Consider the following 26,746-nt stretch of genomic DNA (forward strand, 5'->3'; position numbering starts at 1 on the left):
CGCACCCCCCCGCCCATGCTTTACCTCAGCTGTTTCAGAACCTGGGCACAGAGGTGTGGGGTGACCCAAAGTGAACCAGGCCCCTGGCACAACGACGAGTTAGCGTTTATTGCTCAGGCAGTGCTACATTATATCACACAAACATACGCCGACAGACAGGACCGCTGCTGCTGCTGCTGCTAAGTCGCTTCAGTCGTGTCCGTGTCCGACTCTGCAGCTTTAAACCCCACTTGTGTGAATGTTCCGAGCTCTCTCTGAAGGGAGAAGTGCCTGTGTCCAGCCCCCAGGCGCTCACTCCAGCTATCAGGCTCCCAACTTTCTGGCCCCCTAGAGACATCCGTGTCACCCACGCTATCCCTGTGGCTCTCACCCGGCCTGAGGAACTGGGAAGGGGAGGTGGCCCCCACGGGCTGCATGTGGGTGGGGTCTGCTTGTGTGCAGACAGCCCCTCAGTGCTCCCGTGCTCGTTTGGGGACTTGACCAAGGCCCGTGTCTGCCCGGCCTGCCTGGGACACAAGGCACGGAGATGCGGCCTGTCCATCTTCAGGGCCGTGGACAGTGGCCCATGCGGGGAACACTGAGCTGCCGCAGTGGTCAGGGTGGACTTCCGTGTGGTTGACAAGAGGCTTCAGGACAAGAGCACCCTGACCACCACTGAGCTGGGTCTCTACTGGCTGCACAGGACAGCCCAACATGGACCAGGGCCCTTCTGGAAGAACTGGGTTTAAGTGTAAAAAGAGGTCAGAGACACAGGCCCGTGGGTTTCTCATGGGGACACCGCGGGTTGAGTGGGGGCTGCCCACGTCTGCAGCTCTGAAGGTGCAGCCCCGTGGGCTCTGCGGGCAGGCAGGAAGCAGCTCTGCCCCCTCGGGGGGAAATCGAGGCTTGGCAGGCTGCCCCCCTCGCCTAGAGGATAGGAAGCGCGGAGACGGGTAAGGCCCACGCAGGGCGGGGCACACAGCAGGTGCAAAGCAAAGCAGGGCAGGGAGGGCAAGCACAGTGCAGCGAGCACACCAGCAGCCTGGAGCCCAGGGCTGCCCAGGGGTCAGCACTGGCAGGGTTCGGCTCTGGCCCGGCCCTTCCTCACCAGGGGCCCCGTGCCGCGGCTCCTGTGGTCAGGCCACCTCGGCAGCAGTGAACTGAACCCCCCTCAGTAAGCACAAAGCAGTCAACGTTTGCCTATTTCAAACTTAAACCACAGAAACGAGAAGACTCCACCTTGAACCCGGCCCCACAGGAAGGCGAGGGGTGGGTGGGGCTGCAGCTCGGAGGCAGTAGCGTCAGGCCACCCTGCCTCGCGGCCCGGGCAGTCACTGGGCCATCTGCACCACAACAGCTCTCCACGCTTTCTCCTTGTCGAACTCCTTCAGGGAGCTTCTGGGCACCTGCAACTGAGACAGGACAGCGTATTTGTCTGGGGCCGCCCAGCTCCGTGCAGGAAGCAGGGGCGGCCCCTCGCCCCTCGCCGGCCCCTCCACTCTCCCAGACGTCCCCCACCTGCGTTCTCTGCAGGGGCTGGGCTGGCACCCACACCTGCCTGAGGCCTCTTCCTGCGCACCCACATCCTGCACCCGGCAGAGCAGCCTCGGCACACAGTAGGTGCTCAGTAAGTGCTGCGGACGGGCAATGATACTTTCCAGGGCGCAGCGGTAAGTCCCGCCAGCTCTTCCTGGGGGAGGAGACAGATGCCCCCACCACCTCGAGGCTGGACTTGGCCCTGGAGGCTGTGAAGGCAGCTCCAGGGCCGTGACCCCTGGGAGGGAGGGCATCTGAAGCAGCCAGTGGTCACCAGACAGGGTGGACGGCTGCCCAGATCAGCCCTCCTGAGCCCCAGAACCGGCAGTTCTGGAACCAGCCGGGAGGACCCACTGGCTTGACACTGCACCTTGACGTCCTGATATGGAACCAGGTGGACCTCACGTGGGACCCGGGGACACAGTCGTCCCTGTGAGAGACTGACCACAGCCACGTGAAAAGGTCAACCAAACGATACCACCCGAGGAGCACCCAGGGGATGAAGATGGGGGGCTGGCGGCGCTGGGCATGTCCAGGAGATGCTGTGCAGAGCACAGGGCAGCCCCCACTCGACTTGTGTGTCCCCATGAGAAACCCACGGGCCTGTGTTTCTGACCTCTTTTTACACTTAAACCCAGTTTTTCTGGAAGGGCCCTGGTCCCTGCTGGGCTGTGCTGCACAACCAGTAAGCAGGGTGGGCCCAGGTGGCAGCTGGGCAGGAGGCGTGTCTGGTCCACCCAGAGTGGCCTCCCCAGGTGCCCAGAGCATGATGCCACCTGGGGGACAGTGGCCGGGTGTGCCCAGCAAAAGCCGCAGCAGACAGCACCCAGGGAGGAGTGTTCATGTGTGGGGATGAGGGGCGGGGCCCAGGTGGAGCGCAGCGGCTGTGAGCCTGGCAGAAGGGCCACTGGGAGTCTCCAGAGCCCCCGCCTTGGGCCCTGGATGCACATCTGCCGGGGACGGGGCGGGCTCCCCTTCCTGGCCGGCTGCTGGAGGGAGAGCTCTGTGATCCCTGAAGATGTTTGCCAAGTTCTCAGCTCATTTTCAAGAGTAAAACTGGAAGCATTCACTCCATAGTATCTTTTCAGAAACGGATTTGTGTTTGCCTGGCTGGCTTAAAAAGTGTATAAATGTATTATTGCACCTTTTCAAGATTTTTCTTTGTTTTAAAGAGAAAGTGACCCAACAGGTCCTGAAAGAAGTCAGCCTGGGTGGCATCGCTTTGCCCAGGGTCCCGGGAGGGCAGGCCCCCCCCTCCCCTCCCCTCCAGACGGGCTCAGAGGCCCCTCACCTCCCCGGCCGCCGGGCGCTCTTGCGGGCTGGGCAGTGCGCCCGCGGCGTCCCAGGACGCGCCCGCCTTGAAGCGCACGCACTGGATGATGGTGGCCGTGTTGAGGCCTGCCTGCAGCAGCAGCTCCAGCATCAGCAGCAGCAGCAGCGCGTCATAGGATTGCTGGGGGCAAGAGGTGAGCAGGAGACCGGGGCAGAGGGCGGGCGGGATGGCAGGCCGCACGCCCTGCTCCTCAGCTGCCCCCCACCCACTGCGTGGCCCCTCAGCTGGGAGGCTCCCGGAGCAGAGACCCCGAGGCCTGCGGTGGAGGGTTTCAGCTTCCCGTTCCTCGGGGGCCCTACTGTGTCCCCAGTGGGGGCAGTGATCACTGTCTCAGTGAGCCAGAGCTGAGGAGCTCAGTTGTGGTCTGAGCTCTGTCATCCTGGACTTAACGGAAGACCTGCACAAACATGACCCACAGGCAGCTGGGCCCCCGATGGTGCTGCCCGGCTCGTCTTCCAGGCCCCCCAGCAGGTCCAGAAAGGAGCCGCTGAAACCATCTGTGGCCTCCCGGAGAGTGCCCAGTGAGGCAAAGGCAAGTTCTGCGTGAGACGCCAGTGGAAGCCCAGAGCTGGAGGAAAAACAGGGACGCGGGCTCCACAGAAAGACCGGCAGACCAGCTCCAGCAGAAGCCGGGGGCCTGTACTGACTACTGGGAGATGGCGTCTGCCCGGGGCCACAGGAGTGGGGGTGGCACGCCTTGGAGAAGGGGCTGTCACCAATACGGAGGGAGCCCTAGGGTCTGTAAAGACACCCACAGACCACTGGCTCCCTCCTCACACTGCACGGTGACCTTCTAGCCTCAGAAACGCAAAGCAACCAAACATTAAGACAAAGAAAAAATACTCAACATCTCTTGTTAACCTGCACACTTAGGAGTGAGTCCAGCTTTTTTAAGAACGCAACACTGTGTTTACTTGAGTCAGGCAGGGCGATTCTAAAATTCACACAGGAACCTGCTGGTAGTCCAGTGGTTAACAGTCTGCCTCCCAATGCAGAGGACGTGGGATTGATCCCTGCATGGGGAGCTAAGATCCCACCTGCCGCAGGGCAACTCAGCCCAAGTGCCACAACCACTGAGTCTGCACTTGAGAGCCCGCATGCCCCAACGAGACAGAGACGCACGGGCTGCAAGGAAGGATCCCACACGCTGTACCGAGACCTGACGCCGTTCAAAATGAATAAATGCTTCTTAAAAATCTAAAAGATAAAGTTCATATAAAAGAACAAACCATGACAGAAGCGAGGAAGCCCTGAAATGCAGGGCAGTCAGCATCAAGCCAGCAAGGTCCTGACGCCCTGGTGCCAACCTCTGGGGTGGGCAGAGTGGCACAGATTGGCTGCGAGAGGACAGTCAGGGCAGAAAGAGACCCAGACAGACAGAAGCTCAGAGTCTCAGACGACTGAGAAAAAGAGGGGCTTTTAAAAGGGGCTGAACCTTTTATTCACGGACAAGCCAGTCGAGTAAAGTCCGACTGGGCCCACTCCTCGCGCCAAGCTCCAGGTTAGACTCCAGCAGAAACACGAGTGTGAGCGTTCCTAATTGTGACTCAAAATCCAGAAGCAACAGAGGAAAACATGGACAGATTTAACTGTGTAAAACACCAACAAAACTTCCACACGAGACAGATCACAGCAAGCAGAATGAACAGCTGCCTAGCTGAGGCCGCTGTTTGCATCTTCCGTGTCTGACAGAGGGCTGGGCTTCCTGTGTTGACAGCGTCAGCAAAGCCCGCAGGAAATGGGCAGGAGACACAGGCGGAGCTGTAGGAGGAAGACAGTGCCTAGGACAGAGGAAAGGGTCTCAGCGACCCGCATTCACACGCGTGCCTCGGCCCCCCGAGGCTCCAGCTCTCAGCCGTGTCACGGGCGCCGGGGGACACGCCTCCCGGGCTGCGGGGACAGGTGCTCTCATACCGCTGGTGGGGGGAAAACAGGAGCCTCCCAGTGGGTTTGCCAACATCCAACTCAATGCACCTGTCCTCTGGGTGACGAGGAAGCACCGGGATGAATCAAGTTTAAAAAAAGAAAGGCAAGGTGCAGAGGTACGATCAGCGTGGCCTGTTCCTCAGGAAGGAAGGAAACGAAAGACACACACGCTGCCTGTGGGAGCAGTGGGAGGCCGCGGGCGGGAGCGCAGCCCTCTGAGTTTGCCTGCGGGTTGATTTGACTTTTGAACCATGTAAAAGTTTTATACATGCAAAAGTCCTAACAAGAGGGAAAAAAGCATCAAAGCCCCACACTGAATACAAACAGAAACCATCAACCGTGGCTGTGCAGCAGGGCCACCCAGAGAGGGTTCCTTCCCAGAGCGAGCGGGTGCGGAGCCGTCAGCTGGCCCAGCAGGCGCGGCTGGCGGGAATGGCTGTCACCGGAGCACGTGTGTGCGTGGTCAGACAAAGGGGGCAGTAAGATAGGCTCGATAAAGGACAGAAATGGTAGGGACCTAACAGAAGCAGAAGATAGTAAGAAGAGGTGGCAAGAATACACAGAAGAACTGTACAAAAAAGAGCTCCACGACCCAGATAATCACGATGGCGTGATCACTCACCTAGAGCCAGACATCCTGGAATGTGAAGCCAAGTGGGCCTTAGAAAGCATCACTACGAACAAAGTTAGTGGAGGTGATGGAATTCCAGTTGAGCTCTTTCAAATCCTGAAAGATGATGCTGTGAAAGTGCTGCACTCAATGTGCCAGCAAATTTGGAAAACTCAGCAGTGGCCACAGGACTGGAAAAGCTGTTCTCATTCCAATCCCAAAGAAAGGCAATGCCAAACAATGCTCAAACTACTGCACAATTGCACTCATCTCACACGCTAGTAAAGTAATGCTCAAAATTCTCCAAGCCAGGCTTCAGCAATATGTGAACTGTGAACTTCCAGATGTTCAAGCTGGTTTTAGAAAAGGCAGAGGAACCAGAGATCAAATTGCCAACATCAGCTGGATCATGGAAAAAGCAAGAGAGTTCCAGAAAAACATCTACTTCTGCTTTATTGACTATGCCAAAGCCTTTGACTGTGTGGATCAAAATAAACTGTGGAAAATTCTGAGAGATGGGAATACCAGACCACCTGACCTGCCTCTTGACAAACCTGTATGCAGGTCAGGAAGCAACAGTTAGAACTGGACATGGAACAACAGACTGGTTCCAAATAGGAAAAGGAGTTCGTCAAGGCTGTATATTGTCACCATGCTTATTTAACTTATATGCAGAGTACATCATGAGAAACGCTGGGCTGGAAGAAGCACAAGCTGGAATCAAGATTGCCAGGAGAAATATCAATAACCTCAGATATGCAGATGATACCACCCTTATGGCAGAAAGTGAAGAGGAACTCAAAAGCCTCTTGATGAAGGTGAAAGAGGAGAGTGAAAAAGTTGGCTTAAAGCTCAACATTCAGAAAACGAAGATCATGGCATTCGGTCCCATCACTTCATGGGAAATAGGTGGGGAAACAGTGGAAACAGTGTCAGACTTTATTTTTCTGGGCTCCAAAATCACTGCAGATGGTGACTGCAGCCATGAAATTAAAAGACACTTACTCCTTGGAAGGAAAGTTATGACCAACCTAGATAGCATATTCAAAAGCAGAGACATTACTTTGCCAACAAACGTCCGTCTAGTCAAGGCTATTTTTCCAGTGGTCATTTATGGATGTGAGAGTTGGACTGTGAAGAAAGCTGAGCGCCAAAGAATTGATGCTTTTGAACTGTGGTATTGGAGAAGACTCTTGAAAGTCCCTTGGACTGCAAGGAGATCCAACCAGTCCATTCTGAAGGAGATCAGTCCTGTGTGTTCATTGGAAGGAATGATGCTAAAGCTGAAACTCCAGTGTTTTGGCCACCTCATGCGAAGAGTTGACTCATTGGAAAAGACTGTGATGCTGGGAGGGCTTGGGGGCAGGAGGAGAAGGGGACGACAGAGGATGAGATGGCTGGATGGCATCACCGACTCGATGGACGTGAGTCTGAGTGAACTCTGGGAGTTGGTGCTGGATAGGGAAGCCTGGTGTGCTGTGATTCATGGGGTCACAAAGAGTCGGACACGACTGAGCGACTGAACTGAACTGAACTGAACTGAACCACAGTCAATGAACTGAACTGAACCACAGTCAGTGCTATCAGGAAACAAGGTCTCTGTACTAAGAGAAAAATAAGGCAAATATAAAATAGCAAAGGCTGGGGGAACACTAGCATGTAAAATTTTGAACTGGAGGTAGCAGTATACATTCAGGATCTGTAAGTACACACATTTCTCAGCTCTGTCCACTGACCGGGCTTAGGAGTGATGATAACCCCGCAGGAATGGGTACACGGCTCCCCTCCCAGGGCGAGGGCGAGTTGGGGTGGGGGCCAGATCAGGTGAGCCGGGCCATCTCGAGCGTCTGCCAGGAGAGGCTGATGGGCTGGCATCTGGGAGCCCAGAGAACAGGGACGCAGCGCTCTGTGGACAGTGGCCAGCGCACGTCCCCCGGGGGCGGGGGCGGGGGCGGGTTCTTGGGCAGACACAGATGCACACAGCCCGGCCCCATCTGGGACCCAGGCAGCGGGCTGCCAGCAGCGCTGACCCACAGGCGCCCGCTCTGGGACTTCTTCCTTCACGGGGTTGCAGCTCCCGGGAAGCCCACTGGCTGCCGCTGCAAATGGACCAGCACGGGGAGCGGCGTCTGCCCCAGATCTGAAGACACCAGAGTGCAAGGGTGAGCCTCGCTGCTCTGAGGACCGCTGCCCTCAGAGCGTCTTCTCGGGGCAGTCCGAGGGGATGCTGTGCTATTAGGTGGTACGCCAGCCGCCTCAGCTGCACAGGGACTGGCCTTACTGCTGACGTGCAGAGGATCGAAGGCCAAGGGTGACTTCAAGCATCTGTCACTCCCTTTCAGATGCTTCCAGAAAATGATGCCTGTGTGTGCTCTTCCCACCCGTCACCACACACACACACGGACACACACGGACACACATGGACACACACGTAAACCACCAGAGAACCTCAGTGCTGCCTGCATTAACCTTCCAACTCTTCTGATATGTTTGAAATTTCTCATAACACTGTCTTACTGCGATCATCCAGGGCATCTGAGACTAACCTTGCCTGATGCCTGAGCCTGTGGGGGGACACTGGACCCCCAAGAATCCCCTTAAAGAGGAGGTTCTTGCTCTCTTCAGCTTACGCAGGAACCAATGGGGTCTCTCATGAGACTGGATGAATGTGACTCTAAAACACAAATGAACGTACAAAGGGCTGAGAAAATGAGACACGCCTGTGAAGGCAGGCGTTCCCGACATGGGCAGCAGCTCAGCGGCACCGCGTCTCTGAGGGTTTAGTTAAAATAAAAGCACGCAGACCTTGAAGGCTGGTGGGTAGTCTTTGAAAATATCCATGATTCTCATGATGCTGAAGGACAGGTACCCAGAGGCTGTGAACAGCAGCGGGGCCGCCAGGCTGCAGACGGCGATCAGCACCTCCACCTGGCGGGAAGCAGAGCGGGCGTGGGGGAGGCCGGCGCCCGCCAGCGTGAATCAGGACTCCGCACGGGTCTGGGCTGCAGGGGCGTCTGCTGAGCCTCTGTACTCAGTGTGCCCCTTCTCAACTGACGCACAATTCACTCTGTTCATAAAACAGCACTTAATGATCTATGGCCTCCTCCCCATGCCCTCCAAACTGTTCCTCTGACTTCCCAAAACAAGCCACGCAGCCCCAGGAGTCCGCCGAGTCCGACGCTCACGCCTCAGGGCATTCAGACTGGATTCCGAAAGCATCGGCGTTCAACATCCACGCTGGGGCAGAATGCTGCGTCTGCTGAGTCCCAGGAACCTCTCCTGACCCTCACGCCAGACCTGCCGTGGCTGCTTATTTCCACAGACAGGCCACCCGCGAACAGTCGCCCAGCCCTCCTGCAGGCCCTGCAGACGCCCCTCGGTGCTCGCCCCAACCCCGCGCAGGCCAGCAAGTTGCTCAGGAGGTCCCTGGGCCCAGCCGGGTGTCACCTACCAGAGACCTGCTGGGACACTCCGCCGTCACGTGACTGGCAATGGCGCTTGGGAAACACTGAGAGAGGAGGAAGGAGAAGGCTTCAGAGCTGACAGCCCGAGTCCGGCCCCACACATGCCCTCCCGTGCTCATTCAGGCCGTCGAGGCAGCTGGGAAAGTCGGCTGCTTGGGGCTGGAGGGCGGAGGCTCCCTGCGCCCCGCTGCTCAGCGCCACAGAGGCTGGGGGCCCCGCCAGACACCGTGCGCCTGTGTCCTGCTCCCTCCCAACTCAGCGTTGGCCGGGGCCGTGGCAGGGACTCAACCGCTGCGTGCAAGGCAGGGTCTGCGTCCGGCTGCAGTCGCGCCCGCTATGTCCAGGTCCAGCTGGGTCTGCTCGCGGCTCAGGGTCCAGGTGAGGACAGAGCTTCGTGCTTCTCTCTGCGGGGAGCCCTCGGCTGGCCCTCGCCTAGGCCTCGTCCGTGGCGTTTCTGGGCCGTGAGCAGGGCGGGCTGCAGGCGGCTCGGCTGGGCTGTCAGACTCGGGCCCTGGAGACACTGCCACCGCACACCATGCCTCGACCACCGGGGTGCCTCCACCGGCCAGCGTCCCTGCCGCTTTGTTAGTAATAAAGGCCTGTTCTACTCATTTGAAGGAGCCAGGACCCAGGCAGGGGGAAGTTCAGGGGCAGAACTTCCTCGAGGCCACCAACCCCCGGGCCCACCTTCTGGATATCCAGCCACCCCACCAGGCGCCGGTGCCCTCGCCGTCCCTGCCCACATGGCCTGCTGCGCCCAGGTGTGCCCAAGCCCCAGCCAGCTGTCCGCGCGGCCACAGAGGAGAAGGCAGTGCCCGCACGCCCGGTGTGGGAGCACAGGGCGCAGGGGACTATGCGGCTGGGGCGTCACGCGACGCGGGCAGACTGGGGGCTCGGGGGACCCCGGTGACTGCCCCAAGCCGACGGGGATCCCCGCACCCTGGCACAGCACAGCCGCAGGGTGGCCGGGCTGGGGGCCAGGTGCTCCACAGGGTGCTTTCCGGTTTCAGTGGCGGACAGCATTAAATTACGTGAGTCGACTGAGACTTGCTTTTAAAAGGATGAGAGTCCCCGTCTACAACAGCGACCAAGCAGCGAGCACTTGCCAAGCTGAGCCTTTACTGTAGCTGCAGCCAGTGTGAAATAATACGTGTGTATTTCACTTCAAAATGTGAGACAATGTGAATGCTGTACATTATAAAATTATATAAAACAATAAAACAAGCATTTTCCTGGAAAAACAATACAAAAACATATAAAACAGCTAAGCTAACAGGCTGACTCGTTACTCCTTGGTCCCAAACAGCCAGGGTGCTCCTGGCCCTCCCACCGTGACCCTGCCTGACCGCCCGAAACTGAGCTCAGAGGCTGGCCACCCCCACGGGCAGCACCCGACCTACTCACAGCCACTAAGACCCAGAAGAATGTGACCGAGAAGTGCGGGCCCGAGACGGTGTCGTCCACGTTCAGAGCAATGACCCCTCCAAGGATGGCGGAGACCCCTGCAACCACCTCGATGACCTGGGGGCAGAGAGTCAGCATCACCTGTGGGGGAGGGGGCTCCCCAGGGCCCCAGGAGGCGGGTGGGGAGGCTCCCGTGAGCTCTGGGCCGAGGAGCAGGGCGCCCCCCCATGCAGTGACATGGAGGATAATCTCCAAAGGAATACTGAAAATGCGCATTCCAACCCAAATTTGTGGGGAAAGGAAGGAGGAATCTTCCACCAATTAAAAGGAAAGTGCAAAAAGGCACAGAAAATAGGAAAAAGATGGAGAAATGCGTAAATACGAAGGTGGCAGGCATTGTGCTCTGGGTGACCTGGCTCCGTCCACATGGCCCCTACACGCTGCACAGAGACCACCCAGACGTGAGGACAGAAAGGGCTGGAAGGAGGGGAAGACGAGGTGGCAGACAGTGACGAGAGGCAACTCACGCAGATAACGACACCACTGTTCTGGCTGGAGCCGTGACAATGGAGAGTTGCTTGTAATGGTTTAAAAAAAGGCGGGGGTGGGGGGACAGGCAGAAGGAAGGGATTCTAAAGTTGTGTCTACTAAAAACCAGGCTCCAGAGCTCCATGATGAAAAGCTACAGAATTACAGAGTCAGATCCATAATCTGCACTCAGGTTGGGAGGTTTTTAACAGACCTTTCAGTAATAGAACAAATGGACTAAAAGACTTTGGAAAGGGCTTAAAACACAATTAACATGTGATTTATGGACACGCTGCGAGAGTAACGTGCACTGCCGACCAGCACGGTGCCTGTGGCCGTGGACATGCCCATCCTGCATTTATCGCCTACTCCCCAACCCCCCCACTCCGTGAAACAAAGTAGAAGGGAAAAGCCTTTCTTACAGAGTAGGATTTCAGGACCCGAGCAGGAAACGTCACTTCACATAGAACACTGCTGCTCTCAGAGATGGAACCCTGTAAAGAAACAAACCCATTACAGGGGCGGCCACGTCCAGGCCATCGCTCCAGGATGGTCTGAAATGAGAGTTTCTGGGCGATGCTCCTGGATCTTTAGGCTTGAAAGCAGAAACTCAAACACGGACTTCCTCTGTGCACATGGAAACGTGTGATTGCTGAAGGCCCAGTTTACAAGGTGATACTTCAGGTGGACGTGGGCTCTGTCGGTGGCACTACTCGGGGCGGGGAAGGTACTTGGGCAGCACCAGGTGAGGGAGGAGATGGTCTGCATCGCTCTGGTTGCCTCCCCGGGGCCATCGACCCCTCGCTCTGCAGCTGGGTCTGTGTTGCAGCCGTGCCACAGGCTGGACCCACCTTCTGCTTGCAAGGCGCCTCGCTGGACCGTGCAGAGATGATCACCGTGGCCGCCATGAAGAGCTCCAGCAGAAGCAGCAGGATCAGATTGAAGTTGATCTGCCCAAGGAAAACATGCACGTTTATAAAACTGGCTTCTCCACTTTATCCAGTAAACACAGACGGTCCCATGAAGGGGCTTAGTGGCCTCTTCGAAGTCTGGACAACATTTCCTGTCCAAAGTCAGATACCAGGCAAGTCTTTTCTTTCTTGGATGTGGATTTTTGTTCTTAAACCACTGTTGGCTCACAGGCTGGAACTGACCTTGGGCTGTAGTCTGCCAACCCTGACCTCAAGCTTCCTTGGCAGTTGGTCCCTCCTGGGGATTTACCCTAAAGGAATGAAAACCTACATTCACACCAGAGCCTGCCCATGTTTACAGCACTTCTGAGTGTAGCTGCCTCAAGTGGAAAACACCAGGCTGGTGGGGGTCACAGGGCTGACCCACATCCTGACTGCTGGCGGTTACAAGAATCCACGCCTGTGCTTAAATTCACACAATACACAACAACTCAATTTAACTGTGTGATATAAAACCATAACATCTACTACTGTGGGCAAGAATCCCTTAGAAGAAATGGAGTAGCCCTCATAGTCAACAAAAGAGTCCGAAATGCAGTACTTGGATGCAATCTCAAAAACGACAGAACAATCTCTGTTTGTTTCCAAGATAAACCATTCAATATCACAGTGATCCAAGTCTATGCCCCAACCAGTAATGCTGAAGCAGCTGAAGTTGAACAGTCATATGAAGACCTACAAGACCTTCTAGAACTAACACCCAAAAAAGATGTCCTTTTCATTATAGGGGGCTGGAATGCAAAAGTAGGAAGTCAAGAGATACCTGGAGTAACCCTTGCAGTAAAGTGATGTACTCAATATCCCAGAAAATTTGGAAAACTCAAGAGTGGCTGTAGGACTGGAAAAGGTCAGTTTTCATTCCAATCCCAAAGAAAGGCAATGCCAAAGAATGCTCAAACTACTGCACAATTGCACTCATCTTACACGCTAGCAAAGTAACGACCAAATCCTCCAAGCCAGGCTTCAACAGTATGTGAACCGTGAACTTCCAGATGTTAAAGCTGGATTGAGAAAAGGCAGGGGAACCAGAGACCAAATTGCCAACATCTGTTGGATCATCGAAAAAGCAAGAGAGTTCCAGAAAAACATCTGTTTCTGCTTTATTGACTATGCCAAAGCCTTTGACTGTGTGGATCACAACAAACTGTGGAACATTCTTCAAGAAATGGGAATACCAGACCACCTTACCTACCTCCTGAGAAATCTGTATGCAGGTCAAGAAGCAACAGTTAGAACTGGACAGGGAACAACAGACTGGTTCCAAATCGGGAAAGGAGTACATCAAGACAGTATATTGTCATCCTGCTTATTTATATATGCAGAGTACATCATGCGAAATGCCGAGCTGGATGAAACACAAGCTGGAATCAAGATTGCTGGGAGAAATATGAATAACCTCAGATATGCTGATGACACCACCCTTATGGCAGAAAGCAAAGAGGAACTGAAGAGCCACTTCATGAAAGTGAAAGAGGAGAGGGAAAAAGTTGGCTTAAAGCTCAACATTCAGAAAACGAAGATCACGGCATCTGGTCCCATCACTTCATGGCAAATAGATGGGGAAACAGTGGAAACAGTGGCTGACTTTATTTTTACGGGCTCCAAAATCACTGCAGATGGTGATTTTAGCCATGAAATTAAAAGACGCTTACTCCTTGGAAAGAAAGTTATGACCAACATAGGCAGCATATTAAAAAGCAGAGACAAAAAGCAAAAAGAAAACAAACAAACAAAAAGTAACAAAAAAAGAAGGAAAACACAAAAAACAAACAAAATAAATAAATAAATAAAAATTTTTTAAAAAGGCAGAGACATTATTTTGCCAACAAAGGTCCGTCTAGTGAAGGCTGTGGTTTTTCCAGTGGTCATATGGATGTAAGAGGTGGACTGTGAAGAAAGCTGAGCGCTGAAGAATTGATGCTTTTGAACTGGGGTGTTGGACAAGACTCTTGAGAGTCCCTTGGACTGCAAAGAGATCCAACCAGTTCTAAAGGATATCAGTCCTGAATATTCATTGGAAGGACTGGTGTTGAAGCTGAAACTCCAATACTTTGGCCACCTGATGTGAAGAGCTGACTCGTTTGAAAAGACTCTGATGCTGGGAAAGACTGGGGGCAGGAGGAGAAGGGGATGACAGAGGATGAGATGGTTGGATGGCATCACCGACACAATGGCCATGGGTTTGAGTGAATACTGGGAGTTGGTGATGGACAGGGAGGCCTGGTGTGCTGCGGTCCATGGGGTCGCAAAGAGTCATATACGGCTGAGCGACTGGACTGAACTGACAAAACCAAGTAACCAGGAATTCCCTGGAGGTCGGGGATTAGGACTTGGCACTTTCAGTGCCCGGGCCTGAGTTCGGTACTTTTTTGCTCTTCTGGGTCTTCCCTGCTGTGTGTGCGCTTTCTCTAGTGGAGTCAAGAGGGGGCGCTCTAGCTGTGGTGCTCAGACTTCTCGTTGCGCCGGCCTCTCGTCGCGGCTCTCGGGCTCTACACACGCAGGCTCAGTCGCTGCGGTGCACAGACTGCGCTGCCCCGCAGCAGACACAAAACTGTAATAATGAAAGATGTCCCCTCCCCAGCAGTCATCATGGAGATGACTTTACAGGTGAGTTCGATCAGACTTTCCAGAAGCAGCGACTTCTCAGCGTGTCAAGCTGTTGCAAAAAGCAAAAAAGAGGCAAGAGCTTCTGCGTTCATTTTATGAGACAGGAAAACCTTGGTTCTAAAACCAGACAAAGGAACCGTAGGCCCATTTCACTCATGAATGAGTGATGAGCAACCGTAACCACCAGACGGCTGGTCGGCCCATCACAACACTGAAAATGGTACACTGACGAGGTAAAGCCAGTCTCAGGAAGGAAGTCTCAACACCAGAAAAATTAGTGCATTTAATAAACTGAATGAGGACAGAGCACCTCAGTAAGTTCAAGAGCAAGCACCGCATGTTTGTATTTTTAAAATAAAGAACTTAGAGCAAACCAGGACTTGAAGACAAGGTTTCAACTTGGTGAAAGTCACGTAGAAACACTTAGTGGAGGGACTGCCCTGGTGGGCCAGTGGCTAAGAGGCCGCCTTCCAAGGAAGGGGACGTGGGTTCGATCCCCAGTTGGGGCACTAAACTGCCACGTGCCGTGGGGCAGCCACGCCCATGCCCACGATGACCGAGCCCTCAAGGCCACTAGCGAGCCGGCAGGCAGCACAGCCAAAGGAGAAAAAGAAGAAACTTCATGGCAACTTTAGATCCAGCCATTTAAAACCAGGAAAAAGACAGAAAGGCCCAAGGTGCCAGAAGTCCTGGCCAAAGCTATGAAGACAAAGGAACTGGAGGGGAGCCTGGGCAGGGCGTTTAAACTGCTCTGTGTGGGTGACACAGAGACTACACAGCGCAACCAGCTCAACCAACAGGAAAGCTCGGAGGACACGAGTCCAGCAACGCTTCTGGACACAAAGTCCCCCTAAGAGAATCCATTTCTAAAAATGGCTACAATTTCAACAAAGGCTAAATGAACACATGCCATCAGTTGGTCTGACAGCGTAAGATGCTGTCGCTGGGCAACGGGATAAAGGACACCCGGGAATGCCCTGCACCGTGCATGCAAATCCTTTGTCTCTAACACTCGAAAATGAAGGGAAAAAAGGAATATCAGAAGCCTCTCTGTGCACTAGGAACAACCCATCTAAAAATGTAATTTTAAAGAAGATACCGTTCATACTAGCAACACACCCGTGAATTATGTAGGGACTGTCTAATACAGGAACATTCCAGCTCTTATAAAAGGCAGATGCTGTGAGGGCAGAGACAGCCCGTGCCCCTGGTGGGTGACATCACACAGCAAAGCTGTCAGTTCTTACAAGGTTACTCTATAAACTTCAACTGGTCGCAGTAGAATCCCAGCTGTACTTCTTGAGGAACTCAGAACACTTATCCTCTAATATATTGGAAATGAGAGCGGTCGACTTTGAAGAAGGAAGACAACTGAAGTCATGAAGCCACACTGACAAGCCTGGCTTCGCCTCGGCCGCCAAGCAGCTGGTGGGGGTGGGGGTGGGGGTGGGGCTGACACCCGTGGGGCAGCCCGAGCTGCTGACCACGGAGAGACCCAACTCAGGACAAGCCGAGGACGGGAGCAGCCAGCAGACAGAAAGGAAGTCCAGGAGGGCACACGCCTGGGAAGAGGGCTCAGAAGTGGCAGGGATCAGAGGGTGACCTGCGGCAACTGGAAGCCACACCACAGTCATCAGATGGGACAAGGGAGTGGCTGGAGATGCCAAGTGCAGGGAAGGCTGTGGGACCGGGCAGCCTCCGGCCGTAGGGAGGATGGACCCCGTGGTGTCCTGGGCTTGGCTGTGTCAGGTGGGTTCACGGCTCCCCTGGGCATCCAAGGAGCCCACGGAGATGTGCCACATTGGCCTCGTTTGCTGAGGAGAGAGTTGGAGGCCATGGAGCCGGGCCCTTCTCTAAAGAAGGCAGTGCCCAGAAGGACGCAGAGCAGCATGGGCGGGGAGTGCGGGGACGGAGGCAGCAGAGGCTCTGCTGGAGCCCCGCATGGCTTCCCCCTGGGGAGGGGCAAGTCCAGCTAATGCTTGACAGGGAGAAGGGGAGGGGAGCAGCCTCTCCACCCTGGTGGCCTCAAGGTGGGGCTTTAGAGTTTCCTGTTTCACCGTACGTGACTCTGTTTGGAGACTGGGGGTCCCGACCTCGTGGTCCTGGGGTCCTTCCGTGTGTTCAGGTGTCTGAGCTTCACATCCTCCACGTGGCCTGGCTGGACCTTGGAGGTGCAGGAGCCCGTGGGTCTGGTTAACGGTGGGCTCTGGGGCCCAGACCTCGGTGGGGGGATGCTGCGGCCCAGCCCGGGGGAGGCTACCGGGTAGGAGGAGAATGTGTGTGCGAAGCTTCGCACGACTTCAGTTTCTTCATCCACTCTGTGTGGGGGCACCGTCCTGGGTGATGGATACTGGATTATTTTCTGGTCTGGGATTTCTGCCACCATCAACAGGGCTGCTAGGAGCACGCTGCGGGGTCACCCGTGTGTGTGTCTTTGAGGTTTGTCCCTCTTCCGAAAGGACCTGAAAATTCCAGGCCTTTGCCAAGAGTCTGCAGCAGCAGTAGGAGTTGCAGGATGTAAGGGAGGCACCCTGGGCCCTTGCCCGACCAGTGCGGGACACGGTTTCTCCTGTGGCTTCAGCGGACCTCCTCTGACGACGGGTGGGCCTCGGCTCAGCTGCCCGTCGGCATGGTGGTTTCCTGCCAGTAAGCTCCTGGTGCAGTCGCCTACAGCCCAGGACGTTCTCCCAAGGCTCCTCACGGTGCCCTGGAGCCAGCTGCTCTGAGAGAACCTGTCCCCTTCCTTACAGCGTGGGCTCCTATGTCTGCGGGACAACTGGCTGGGCCTTGTGGTGGGTGGGTGCCAGGGCCAAAGCCGAGTGGATCACAGCTGTGCGCCAAGCCTGGGACGGCCACACCCCCAACTGCTTGGGCTGGCCGGACGCCGGCGCTCTCCTCTCGTGCCAGGGCAGCTGTGCGGTGGCGGGGAGACCCCCACCTGAACTTCATGGGGGCTCCGCCCCAGCCCTTGGGTACCACCTGGACCTGCTGGGGCCTGCCTGTGGGCGGACTTGCTCTGGGCCCACAGGCTGGCGATCCCTCCACACAGGGTTTCCTTAGTGAAGAAGCATCGCTTATCAGTGAGGCTTTGTGGCTTCTTACAAACAGTCTCCAGACCTTCTGCTGCATTTATGCCTAGGAACCTGATACTGTATTTCATAAGTAATGCCTGCATTTCAGTAACATTTTCAACAATATCTGTTTCTGGCACAAATAATCGTTTTACGTGGATTTTCACATCCAACAACCCTGCTTCGTGCACTTAACGATCAAATGTCAAGAAAGCAGAGAATCGTCTCCTGCAGAACAGGCAGCAGACAGGCTCCTATCAGACCCGAGCGTCTGTCATCTTCCTGCCCAGACGCCTGGCTGGGGCGTCTCTGGCCACCACACCCTTTTCCTGATCTTAACGCATTCACTGTTACACACAGAGTGGTATCTCTAATCAGGTCCTGTTTCCTAGAGATTCTTCTCTGCTTTCTTGTGATTTAAATCACAAGGCTCTTCCATTTTTCTTAGCAGAACATAAAGTAATAATGGGGCTTTAGTCAGCAGCATCACACGTTTAACGAAATACACAATTACGTACTGCTAATGTTTAAGACCCTGTTTAAGACTCATTGGGAAAGACCCTGAGGCGGGGAAAGATTGAAGGCGGGAAGAGAAGGAGACGACAGAGAATGAGATGGCTGGATGGCATCACCGACTCAACGGACATGAGTTTGAGTAAGCTCCGGGAGTTGGTGATGGACAGGGAGGCCTGGCGTGCTGCAGTCCATGGGGTTGCAAAGAGTCGGACACAACTTTGCGACGGAACTGAACTGACCGTTCAAGAACTGTCGTGAAAGAGATACAAAAAATCAGTGAATCCATCCACTGACACCAATGAAAGCATCGAAGACAGTTCTTTTCTTCAGAAGCTTAGGTGGGATTCCCAGACTCAAGACCATGGTACACATCCCTACATAACTGCCCAGCAGACAGCTCGCCAACACTCGCTCCAGGCCAACGGGGCTGAGCAGACTCAGCAGGACCGAGCCTCGGCACCTGTGACCGTGGGAGACTATATGGCTCTTTGCGGACTCACGTCTACTGCTGACGGGTTCAGGACAAGCTTACAGCCGAACCAGATGAGGCAGCTGGTGGTGACGGCAAACGTGGACACGAACAGTATCTGGAAGTGGGGGATCTGGAAGACAAGACGGGAGGCTTTCCTTCACCTCTGTGACGTTCAACCTCACTCCTGGGCACGGGCCACCCATCCCGAGGACAGGCACTTAGCATCAGCAGCGGTGCTTGTGAGCTCGGCCCGTCTGCCCTCAAGGGGGAAGGAAGAAGGCGGGGCCCCAAGGGCAGCCTGGGCCCGTCCCCCCAGCATGCCCTCCCATTGGGGCCTCCGATGCCGCCCTCAAGCTGTGCAGACGAAAGGCTGGACTCACCGCGCTAACATTTCTCCTCGAGACAGCGAAGCTCACGATGGCTGAGGGGATGCACTGAAAAGAGAGAGTGGGTGAGCATCCCGCTGGCCGCTCTGTGTCCTGAAGACCTGCAGGGCCCGAGGCGTGTCCCCTCTGCCCAGGGGTCTCGCTTGAAGCTGGAGGGTTCTGGGTCTTTTGAAATAATTCTTCTGGAAACAGCTTTAATTGTTCTGATGACAGAAAGACCCCTGAAGGTGAAGACTGTCCCGCCAGACGCGCCTGGAGCAGATGGAGTTTCCTATCACCCGAGACCAGGTGCGGCTTGCTAGGAATTACCCAGGAGACCCCGAGCCCCTTGGGGTCCTTGTCGGGGGCCCCCACTGCGCCCTCCCAGGAGCCGAGGACAATGAAGAGGGGAGCCTGGGCGGCAGGGAGGGGCTGGGGGCAGCCTGAGCCTCGGCGGTCAGGTCAGTGTCGCTGCAGCCCCGGGACCCAGACCTCGGAGGGAGCAGCGGGGGCAGAGCCTGGCAGGAGGTGGATGGGGGCTGGGCCAGGGGAGGAGCCAGGGGGAAGTGACCCACCCCCACCCCGTCACCCCTGACGATTCTGCTGGGACATCTGTCTAGGTCAGTGTGGCCCTGGAGCCATCTGGGTCAGAGGTCAGAGATCACTGTGACCCCCAACCAGGGCTACTCCAGTGGTGAAGAGCAAGGGCCACCTAGGAGGTTCTAGAGAGAAGGGCAGCAGGTGAGCGCAATTCTTTCAACGGGTTTTCTTTAAGAGAGCAGAGGCTGGGTGCCCTGCGTGGGTACAGGGTAAGGAAATGTCGGTCTCGAGTTTTCAGACACTTGGGAGTGCTGACGGCTAGAGCAGGGAGCAGGTGGGCGAGGCCCCCCCCCCCCAAGACCCCAGGGAACATGTCCTGTGCTCGAGCTGGCTGGGGTCACTGGTTGTTTCTCTGTGTGGACCAGTAGCTCCCCTGGGCCTCAGCACTCTGAGTCCAGAGCAGGCACAAGCTCTGGGGCGGGCAGGTGCAGCCCCCAAACCACGGAGGGGGTTCCCTGCCGGCTCGTGGGACGGCCCAGAGCAGCACGCAGCCACCTGTGAGAAATCAAAGGGCCGCTTCTCACCCCGGAGTTGGTGGAGGAAGGCAGGCTTGCTTCATTCATCCATTTCAGAAGTGACAGAAGCCAAAGTATACAGAGAGTTTTTTGAATGAGAAGTGAGCAACAGCAATGCGTCAATCTCAGAGTCAAGAACTCGGTGCTGACGGAGGACCGCTACTCACCGAGCCCGCAGCACAGCGTAGGTAGTCCATCTCCAAAGGAAACACGTTCCCCAGGTAGAGAGAGAACCCCGAGGTCACGAGCAGGCAGCCCTGCAGGACGGCATGAGCGCAGGCGGCGGCAGCTGGCCGGGGGCTCAGCTGCTGCACAGCAGCCCTCTGTCCACATCGTAACTGCCCAACAGCAACACCCACGCCTGGATCCCACTGGGCCTGACTGCCTCCTGAAGGACAACAGCTGCCCACCCTCCGCAGGCTCAGGCCGTGGGCCTCAACGCTCACTAGGGGGATGGGAGACTCTGTCAAAACTGAAAGCAAGAAGCTGTGGTGCCGCTTCCCAGACAATGCCTTCACCTCAATGTGTGCACTGGGCCTGGGGCCAGAGCCCCGCGCACAACCCCATCTTGCTCAAGGAGGCGGAGGTGGAAATTCACCCCACAGGGAAGGCTGTGGGATGGAGGTCTCGGGCAGAGGTCTCTCAGACCCGGGGTCTGGGTGGGGGGCCTCGTGCACTGTGGAGTGGGAGCACGGGGCCTGAGGGTGTGGGGACAGAGGGGACCTCGGTGCACCCCCAAGGGAGGAGCAGACAGCAGGCCCACGCGCTGCGGCTGAGGGCACAGAGCCCCGGCCCCTGCAAACGGGAGGAGGCTGACCAGCTGCCAGTGTCCACACGGGGGCGGGGAAAGGAGACTCCTCTGGGACACACGTAGCGGGGGGTTCCAGTCTCAGTGGGGCAGGGTCACAGTGTAGGGGGAGGGCAGGCAGGACCACTGGGGTGCTACAGGGCCGGACTGTAGGGCCTGGGCCCAGGGAGGGGAAGGGCCCAGCTTGGATCCTGGGTCTTGGCCTGGGCACACGGAGCCCCAAGGTCCTGCCCACAGAGAGCTAGGGCCAGCAGCCAGCCCAGGTGGCCGTGCTCACTCAGGGCAAAATGGCTCTTTCCGTCATCCAAGTGCCTACGCAAGCCATCAGAAAAGAGGTGTCCCAGGGCCCCAGGCAAGGTCCGCTGGGCCTGCCCCCAGCTCCCTGCTGGCCCTGCCCTTCCGGCCCCTCGGTCTTCACTATCCCATGGCCCTGGCCTCCTGCCTCAGGACCCCATTCTGCTTTTCACCCTGCCAGAGGCCCGTCCTAAGAGCGGAGCCCCTCCTCCCCATCTCTGCAGAGCCCCCAGGAGGTGACGGTCGTGCAGGCCACCCTAGCCCAACAGGTGACCTGGCCGATGGGCAGCATGGGCCCCAGACTGTCCCAACCCAGCCGGGACACAAGGCAGCCACCAGGGAAAGAATCCAAAGCACACAAGCAAGCGAGCACGTCACATCCGTGAGGCTCTCAGACGCAGCAGCGACCTGGGCCCTGGGAGCCTCACGCAGGCAGGGGACCCTTGGCGGGGAGCACTCACCCCCATCAGCACGGAGAAGACCCATGTCTTGCGGCTGAAGCACGGGGGCAGCCTCGACGACAGCTGAAGGTCGCCGGGCTTGGTGTCCAGGGCGTAGCCAGCGGCGTCTGGCCTCCCCCGCTCCAGCGGGGGCATCCGGTCGTACGCCAGGCCCTCCCGGCACTGCTCCTCACGGGCCATGAGCGGCCGGGGCCAAGGCTGGTGTGAGCAGCCGCAGCACAGCACTCACCACGCAGCCCCGTCCTTATTTGCGATAAGGTTACAGATTACACTCTGATCACTCTGTAAAACCTCCCAAAGAAGTGATTTTTAGTAAATACTTGTTTTGGGCTTCCCTGACAGCTCACTGGTAAAGAGTCCACATGCCAGTGCAGGAGGCACGGGTCTAACCCCTGCTCCGGAAAGACCTCACATGCCAAGGGGCAGTTATGCCCATGCGCCACACCCATGGAGCCTGTGCGCCCCAACAAGGGCAGTCACTGCAACGAGAAGCCCATACACCGCAGCTACAGAGTAGACCCCACGGCCACAACTAGAAAAAAGCCTGTGCAGCAACAAAGACCCAGCACAGCCAAGAATAAATTTTTTTAAAAGTATTCTAAAACTTTTTAAATATTTGCTTTCAAGTTGTTTTCAATAAAAGAAACATCATATGTATGGAAGTACTGTGAATTTGAAGAAAACAAGCACTTAATTTCGCAAGTGAATAGAATCACTCTCCCAGTAAAACCACCCTGACCAGTCCAGATTCATGGAGGGACTTAGGCGCCTTGCTGAACTGGGGCTCCCCGGCCAACATCTCACTGTCCACTGGCAGCTGCATCCACGAATCCCCTGATGTGCCGGTTACCCTGGGTCTAGGGTGGTGACCAGACAAGAGATCACAGATGTACCCAACCCGAGGGGCTCCCAGCTGTCCACGCACTTACCTCCGTGGTGATTCTGGCGGTGGGAGCACCGGTCTCTGGGTGACAGGCTCCTGTTACTGAGTCACTGTGCCTTGGCGTCCAGTGAGAACTATTCACAGACGGAACAAAAGCCCGGCAGAACTGCACTTAAGCCAGGGAAGCAGGACTGCTTCCTGAATTTCAATGAGGGCATGAAGCGAGGGATCCTGGAAGGTTCTCGGTGGTTGTGTAACTGCTGGCCCAGAGTTCCACTCCGTCCTGTGCCAACCCGCCAGGAGCAGGGGGGCCTCTTCTGGTTCACTTGTGGCAGACAGGTTGTGGGCACCAGAGTGGGCCTCTCGGGAGAAAGAGCATGCCCGAGTGCAGAACTGTACCAAGCTCAGGATCCTAGAAGGCTGGACAGCAGAGTGCTTGACTCTTTTATAAACAAGCACGGTTTTATCCAATGTCTTACTCTCCGTCCTTTCTAGAAACCCTTTTTCATCCCTGCCATCACAAGAGGAAGACTCTTCACAAGGTCACACACAATGCTATTTGTGCTCCACGTGGCTGGCCTGGCCCTTAAACTGTTTGAGATTCTGATCCAAGGGTTCCTGTGAGCCATGTGGGTCCTGCTGTGCCCTTTACTTCTGCTCACCACGGAGAGAGAAAGGACGGGCATGCATTTTGCCCAAACTCTGGTTGTTACTATTCAGTCACTCAGTCATGTCTGACTCTTTGCAACCCCAAGGACTGCAGCACGCCAGGCTTCCCTGTCCTTCACTATCTCAAGGAGTTTGCTCAAATTCATGTCCATTGAGTTGGTGATGCCATCCAACCATCTCATCCTCTGTGGCCCCCTTCTCCTCCTGCCCTCAATCTTTCCCAGCATCAGGGTCATCAACCTGGTCAGAAGCTGCAAAGTATCAACACTCCTCACTGTCCTTCGGCCTTCCCTATTTGCCATTGCTTGTGAACTTCACACACGGTCAGTGCGCTCCAGAACAAAAACCACAGTCACAGAAAACTAACCCAAATGATCACATGGACCACAGCCTTGTGTAACTCAATGAAGCCATGAGCCGTGCTGTGCAGGGCCACCCAAGACGGACCGGGTCATGGTGGAGAGTTCTGACAAAACCCGGTCCACTAGAGGACGGAACAGCAAACCACATCAGTGCTTGTGCCTTGAGAACCCACGAAGAGCATGAAAAGACAAAAAGTTATGACGTCTGAAGTTGAGCCCCCAGGTCAGTCGGTACACAGAGACTCCAGTGACCCACAATCACAACATCAGTCTCTTGTATTCTCAGGAGCCAAAGCATTCCACAGAGCTGGCCCCTCAGACCACAAGCCCACATCATGCCCAAGCAAAGGCTTCAGTTTCCCATCATGGGATGCTCAGTGTCTTAGTTTTTCAACCAATCAAAAAGTATTAGAGTTAATTTTCACAAACTGTGAGGTCAAGAAGGGATTTTAAACATGGAAAACCTCCCAAACCTCTTTAGTGACTGCCTTCTAAAGCAGTAAGTGCAATTAGCAGGGAGACTGTCAACCACTGGAACTCTTCGCTTCTCTCCTTGCTTGAAGAAGAGTATTATGCAGGTTTCATCATGTCTGTGCATTTCCAAAGTTGTGGAAACACAAATAAGCAGTCTGGAATTAGAGATGGTGGGACAAACACCCCCCAAGCGTCCTGGGAAGAACTTCCCCATCTCCAGCAGCAACACCAGTCTCTAGAACAGCTCCATCCCTCGCACGAACTCTGTCCCTAAAGTGCTCTCTCCCACTCTGTGCTGCCGAGGCCCTGCTCATGGTTCAACATTCACCCCGCCATCCAGCGCACACTTGCAGGATGGGCAGGACAGGCCACAGCCCTTCCCGTGTGGAGTCCACAGCCTAATGCGGGACAGGCACACAGTCGGTAAAGGGGTGTGTTCTATGGGGACGCAATTGACTTCCTCTGTGATGGCAAATAAGTCCAGGGAGGGCGTGGGGGGCTACTCGGGAGAGTTAGGGTAGGCCTCACTGTGGGGGGGTGCTGGGCAAGGAGGGCAGGGGAGCAGAGGCACCCCAGGTGCAGAGGCACTGAGGTGGCAAGGCCGGAGGGCGGTGGGCACAGGGACCCTGTGGGGCAAGGTGCAGGTAAGGTGCCCAGGCATGAGGCACCTGAGGACGTGGAGACAGCCGTGGCTCGGACTCTGAGATGCACTTGCTGGGCAGAAGAGTGAACGTCCACCCGGGTGGAGCACAGGCCATGGGACAGCAGGTGAGAGCAGGTGCTGGTGGGACAGAGGGGGAGCTGTGGGCGTGGTGAGAAGCCACCAGATTCTTGATAGACTGAAAAGTCAAGCGGACCTGCCGTCTGAAAGACGCGAGATGAGGGGACCAGGAGTTCGGGGGACTGGAAGGTTCCTGGCCTGAGAGGTGCAGCTGCCTCACCTGAGACAGAAAACAGAGATCAGGAGTTTTGTTCACCAAACAACTCAGCCACAAGCCCATGTTCTGCGACAAGAGAAGCCATCGCAATGAGAAGCCTGCTTGCCGCAACTAGAGAAAGCCAAAGCAAATCAACGAAGACCCAGCTCAGTCAAAAATACACAAAAACTTTGTAAAAAATTGTATATGCAACTAATTGGCACTTCAAGTAATATATGGTCTTAAATGCTTATGTTAAAAATGAAGAAAGTTCCATTCCAAAATTCAATATCTAATTTTCCAACTTAAAAAGTTAGAAAAGCACAAATCAAACTAGAAGAAGGGGGAGGAAAGGGGAAGAGGAGTGGAAGGGGGACAAGAAGGAGGAAGAGATGGCAGGAAATAATGAATAGAAAAAAGTCAGTGAAACCAAAAGGTATTTTTTGAAAAGATAAATAAAATTGATAAACATGTAGCTAGACCGATGAAGACAAACAAGAGGACAGACATTAACTGCCAAAGTCAGGAATGAAGGATGGTTCATTACAGTGGACCACAGAGACAGTAAAAGGAAATACCGTGAACAAATTGTGCCAGCAATCTGACACATTGGCTAAAGCGGACAAATCCCTTAAAATTACCAAAGTTTATGCAACATTGCTGAATATTGGTAACAGCCCTTTAACCAATACAAAAGTTGAATTCGTTAAAACAGATATACAATATGTGTTTGATAGGCCACGAGGCAGGCTGTTTCAGTTAGCACAGAGTTCAAGCCAAATTAGGTATAAGCCCGGAGGACTGCCGCACATCTCAATAAATGAAAAATTCCTCATCACTCAGGCACAAAATTACCAAGCTGGATCAACACACAAAACAGATAATACACCATGATCAAGTTGAGTTTCCTAGGAAAGCAGGGTGGTTTAACATTTGAAAATTCAATGTAATTCATTCTCATTAACACTCTAAAATAGAAAAACAAGACGTCATTTCACTAGATACAGGAAAAGCATTTGAGAAAACTTCACACCCAAGCACCGTAAGAACTCTCAGAAAAGTGGGCAGAGGGGATTTCTCCAACTTGGTATAGTACATTTGCCAAAGCTACGACTAACAGCACCGAGCAGCCACACGTTCAGCCGGCTCGCGCCCAGGAGGCAAGCACACCAACCTTGCCTGCACGAAGCCTGGCCAACCTGCTGCTGGTCCCACCCACCAGCACAGGCATGACGTCACTCCCACAGGGCGCACTAACGGTCGCAACCGCCCACCACTCGCAGCCAGCAGTCTCCGCGTGCGGCACCCCCATTGGCCGAGCTCCACAGACGCCGCAACCCTATTGGCCAAGCTCCAGGGCGCGCTTGCGCGAGCGCGGCAGCGCATTGGCGGCAGGAGCGGCGTGCCGCGTGCGGGGCACGTCAGGCTGCGGCGCTGAGGCGGGGCGGCCTGGCCATGCTGCGCCTCGCGGCCAAGGTGGTTTCCTTCTTCTGGAGGAAGGCGGACTGCCCAGAGGAGGAGGCCGGGCCTCTGGGGCCGGAGCTCGTGGAAGGTGCCTCGCGGGGAGGGCGGGCCGCGCGGCCCCTGAGGCGGCCTGGCCTCACTGGGCGCTGCCCGGGCGGGGCGGCGGGTAACCTAGCAGTAGCCCCGGAGCTCGCGAGGCCTGGTTCCCGCGCCTGCACTGAGGGTGGGGGTGGGGAGTGGCCCGAGCCGGGTCCCAGGTTTGTATTGTCTTCTCCGTCGAAGCTGAGGCTTGTCTTTCGTGGCCATCTCCCCAGCGTAGCATCTGTGTCTCCTTTCCGCTTGCTTTTTCCCGCTGCGAGCGCCCTGACACCAGTCGCTCTGGACAGGGTCCCGCTCTTTCTCTGTCAGTGCCCCAGCAGTTGTGTGCTTTGACGGCTCTGGAAAGGGTGACCCCGGCTCTCCTAAACTGCCCTTTTCCTCCCATGGGGTCTTGCTCTTCTCCAAATTGTTTTCGAAC

At 55.6% G+C, this 26,746-nt stretch overlaps 2 protein-coding genes across 4 annotated transcripts in view; one reads left to right on the forward strand and one right to left on the reverse strand.

Annotated features, from left to right (window-relative positions):
- Positions 1-86: 86 nt before the first annotated feature.
- MLC1 (modulator of VRAC current 1) lies at positions 87-23,088 on the reverse strand. Its single transcript, XM_070790624.1, has 12 exons — positions 22,390-23,088; positions 21,461-21,703; positions 20,065-20,154; positions 18,798-18,851; positions 18,446-18,547; positions 11,632-11,730; positions 11,203-11,274; positions 10,253-10,369; positions 8,836-8,892; positions 8,190-8,312; positions 2,807-2,968; positions 87-1,391 (listed from the first exon to the last, which is right to left on the reverse strand). Exons 2-12 carry the CDS (start codon positions 21,638-21,640, stop codon positions 1,311-1,313), a joined length of 1,137 nt encoding a protein of 378 aa, XP_070646725.1. The 5' UTR covers positions 21,641-21,703; positions 22,390-23,088; the 3' UTR covers positions 87-1,310.
- A 3,084-nt stretch (positions 23,089-26,172) lies between these two features.
- Positions 26,173-26,746, forward strand: part of MOV10L1 (Mov10 like RNA helicase 1) — a 67,977-nt gene continuing 67,403 nt past the window's right edge. For 2 of the 3 annotated variants that reach the window (XM_070790620.1, XM_070790619.1), the window contains exon 1: positions 26,173-26,317. In XM_070790620.1, coding sequence (XP_070646721.1) covers positions 26,221-26,317 — 97 coding nt within the window. In that variant the 5' untranslated portion in view covers positions 26,173-26,220. Of the gene's footprint in view, positions 26,318-26,395; positions 26,487-26,746 lie in introns of those variants that run through there. The other variant, XM_070790621.1, reaches the window with a different exon arrangement.

The sequence above is a fragment of the Bos indicus genome, chromosome 5, assembly GCF_029378745.1.
Source record: "Bos indicus isolate NIAB-ARS_2022 breed Sahiwal x Tharparkar chromosome 5, NIAB-ARS_B.indTharparkar_mat_pri_1.0, whole genome shotgun sequence".
Lineage (NCBI taxonomy): Eukaryota > Metazoa > Chordata > Mammalia > Artiodactyla > Bovidae > Bos > Bos indicus.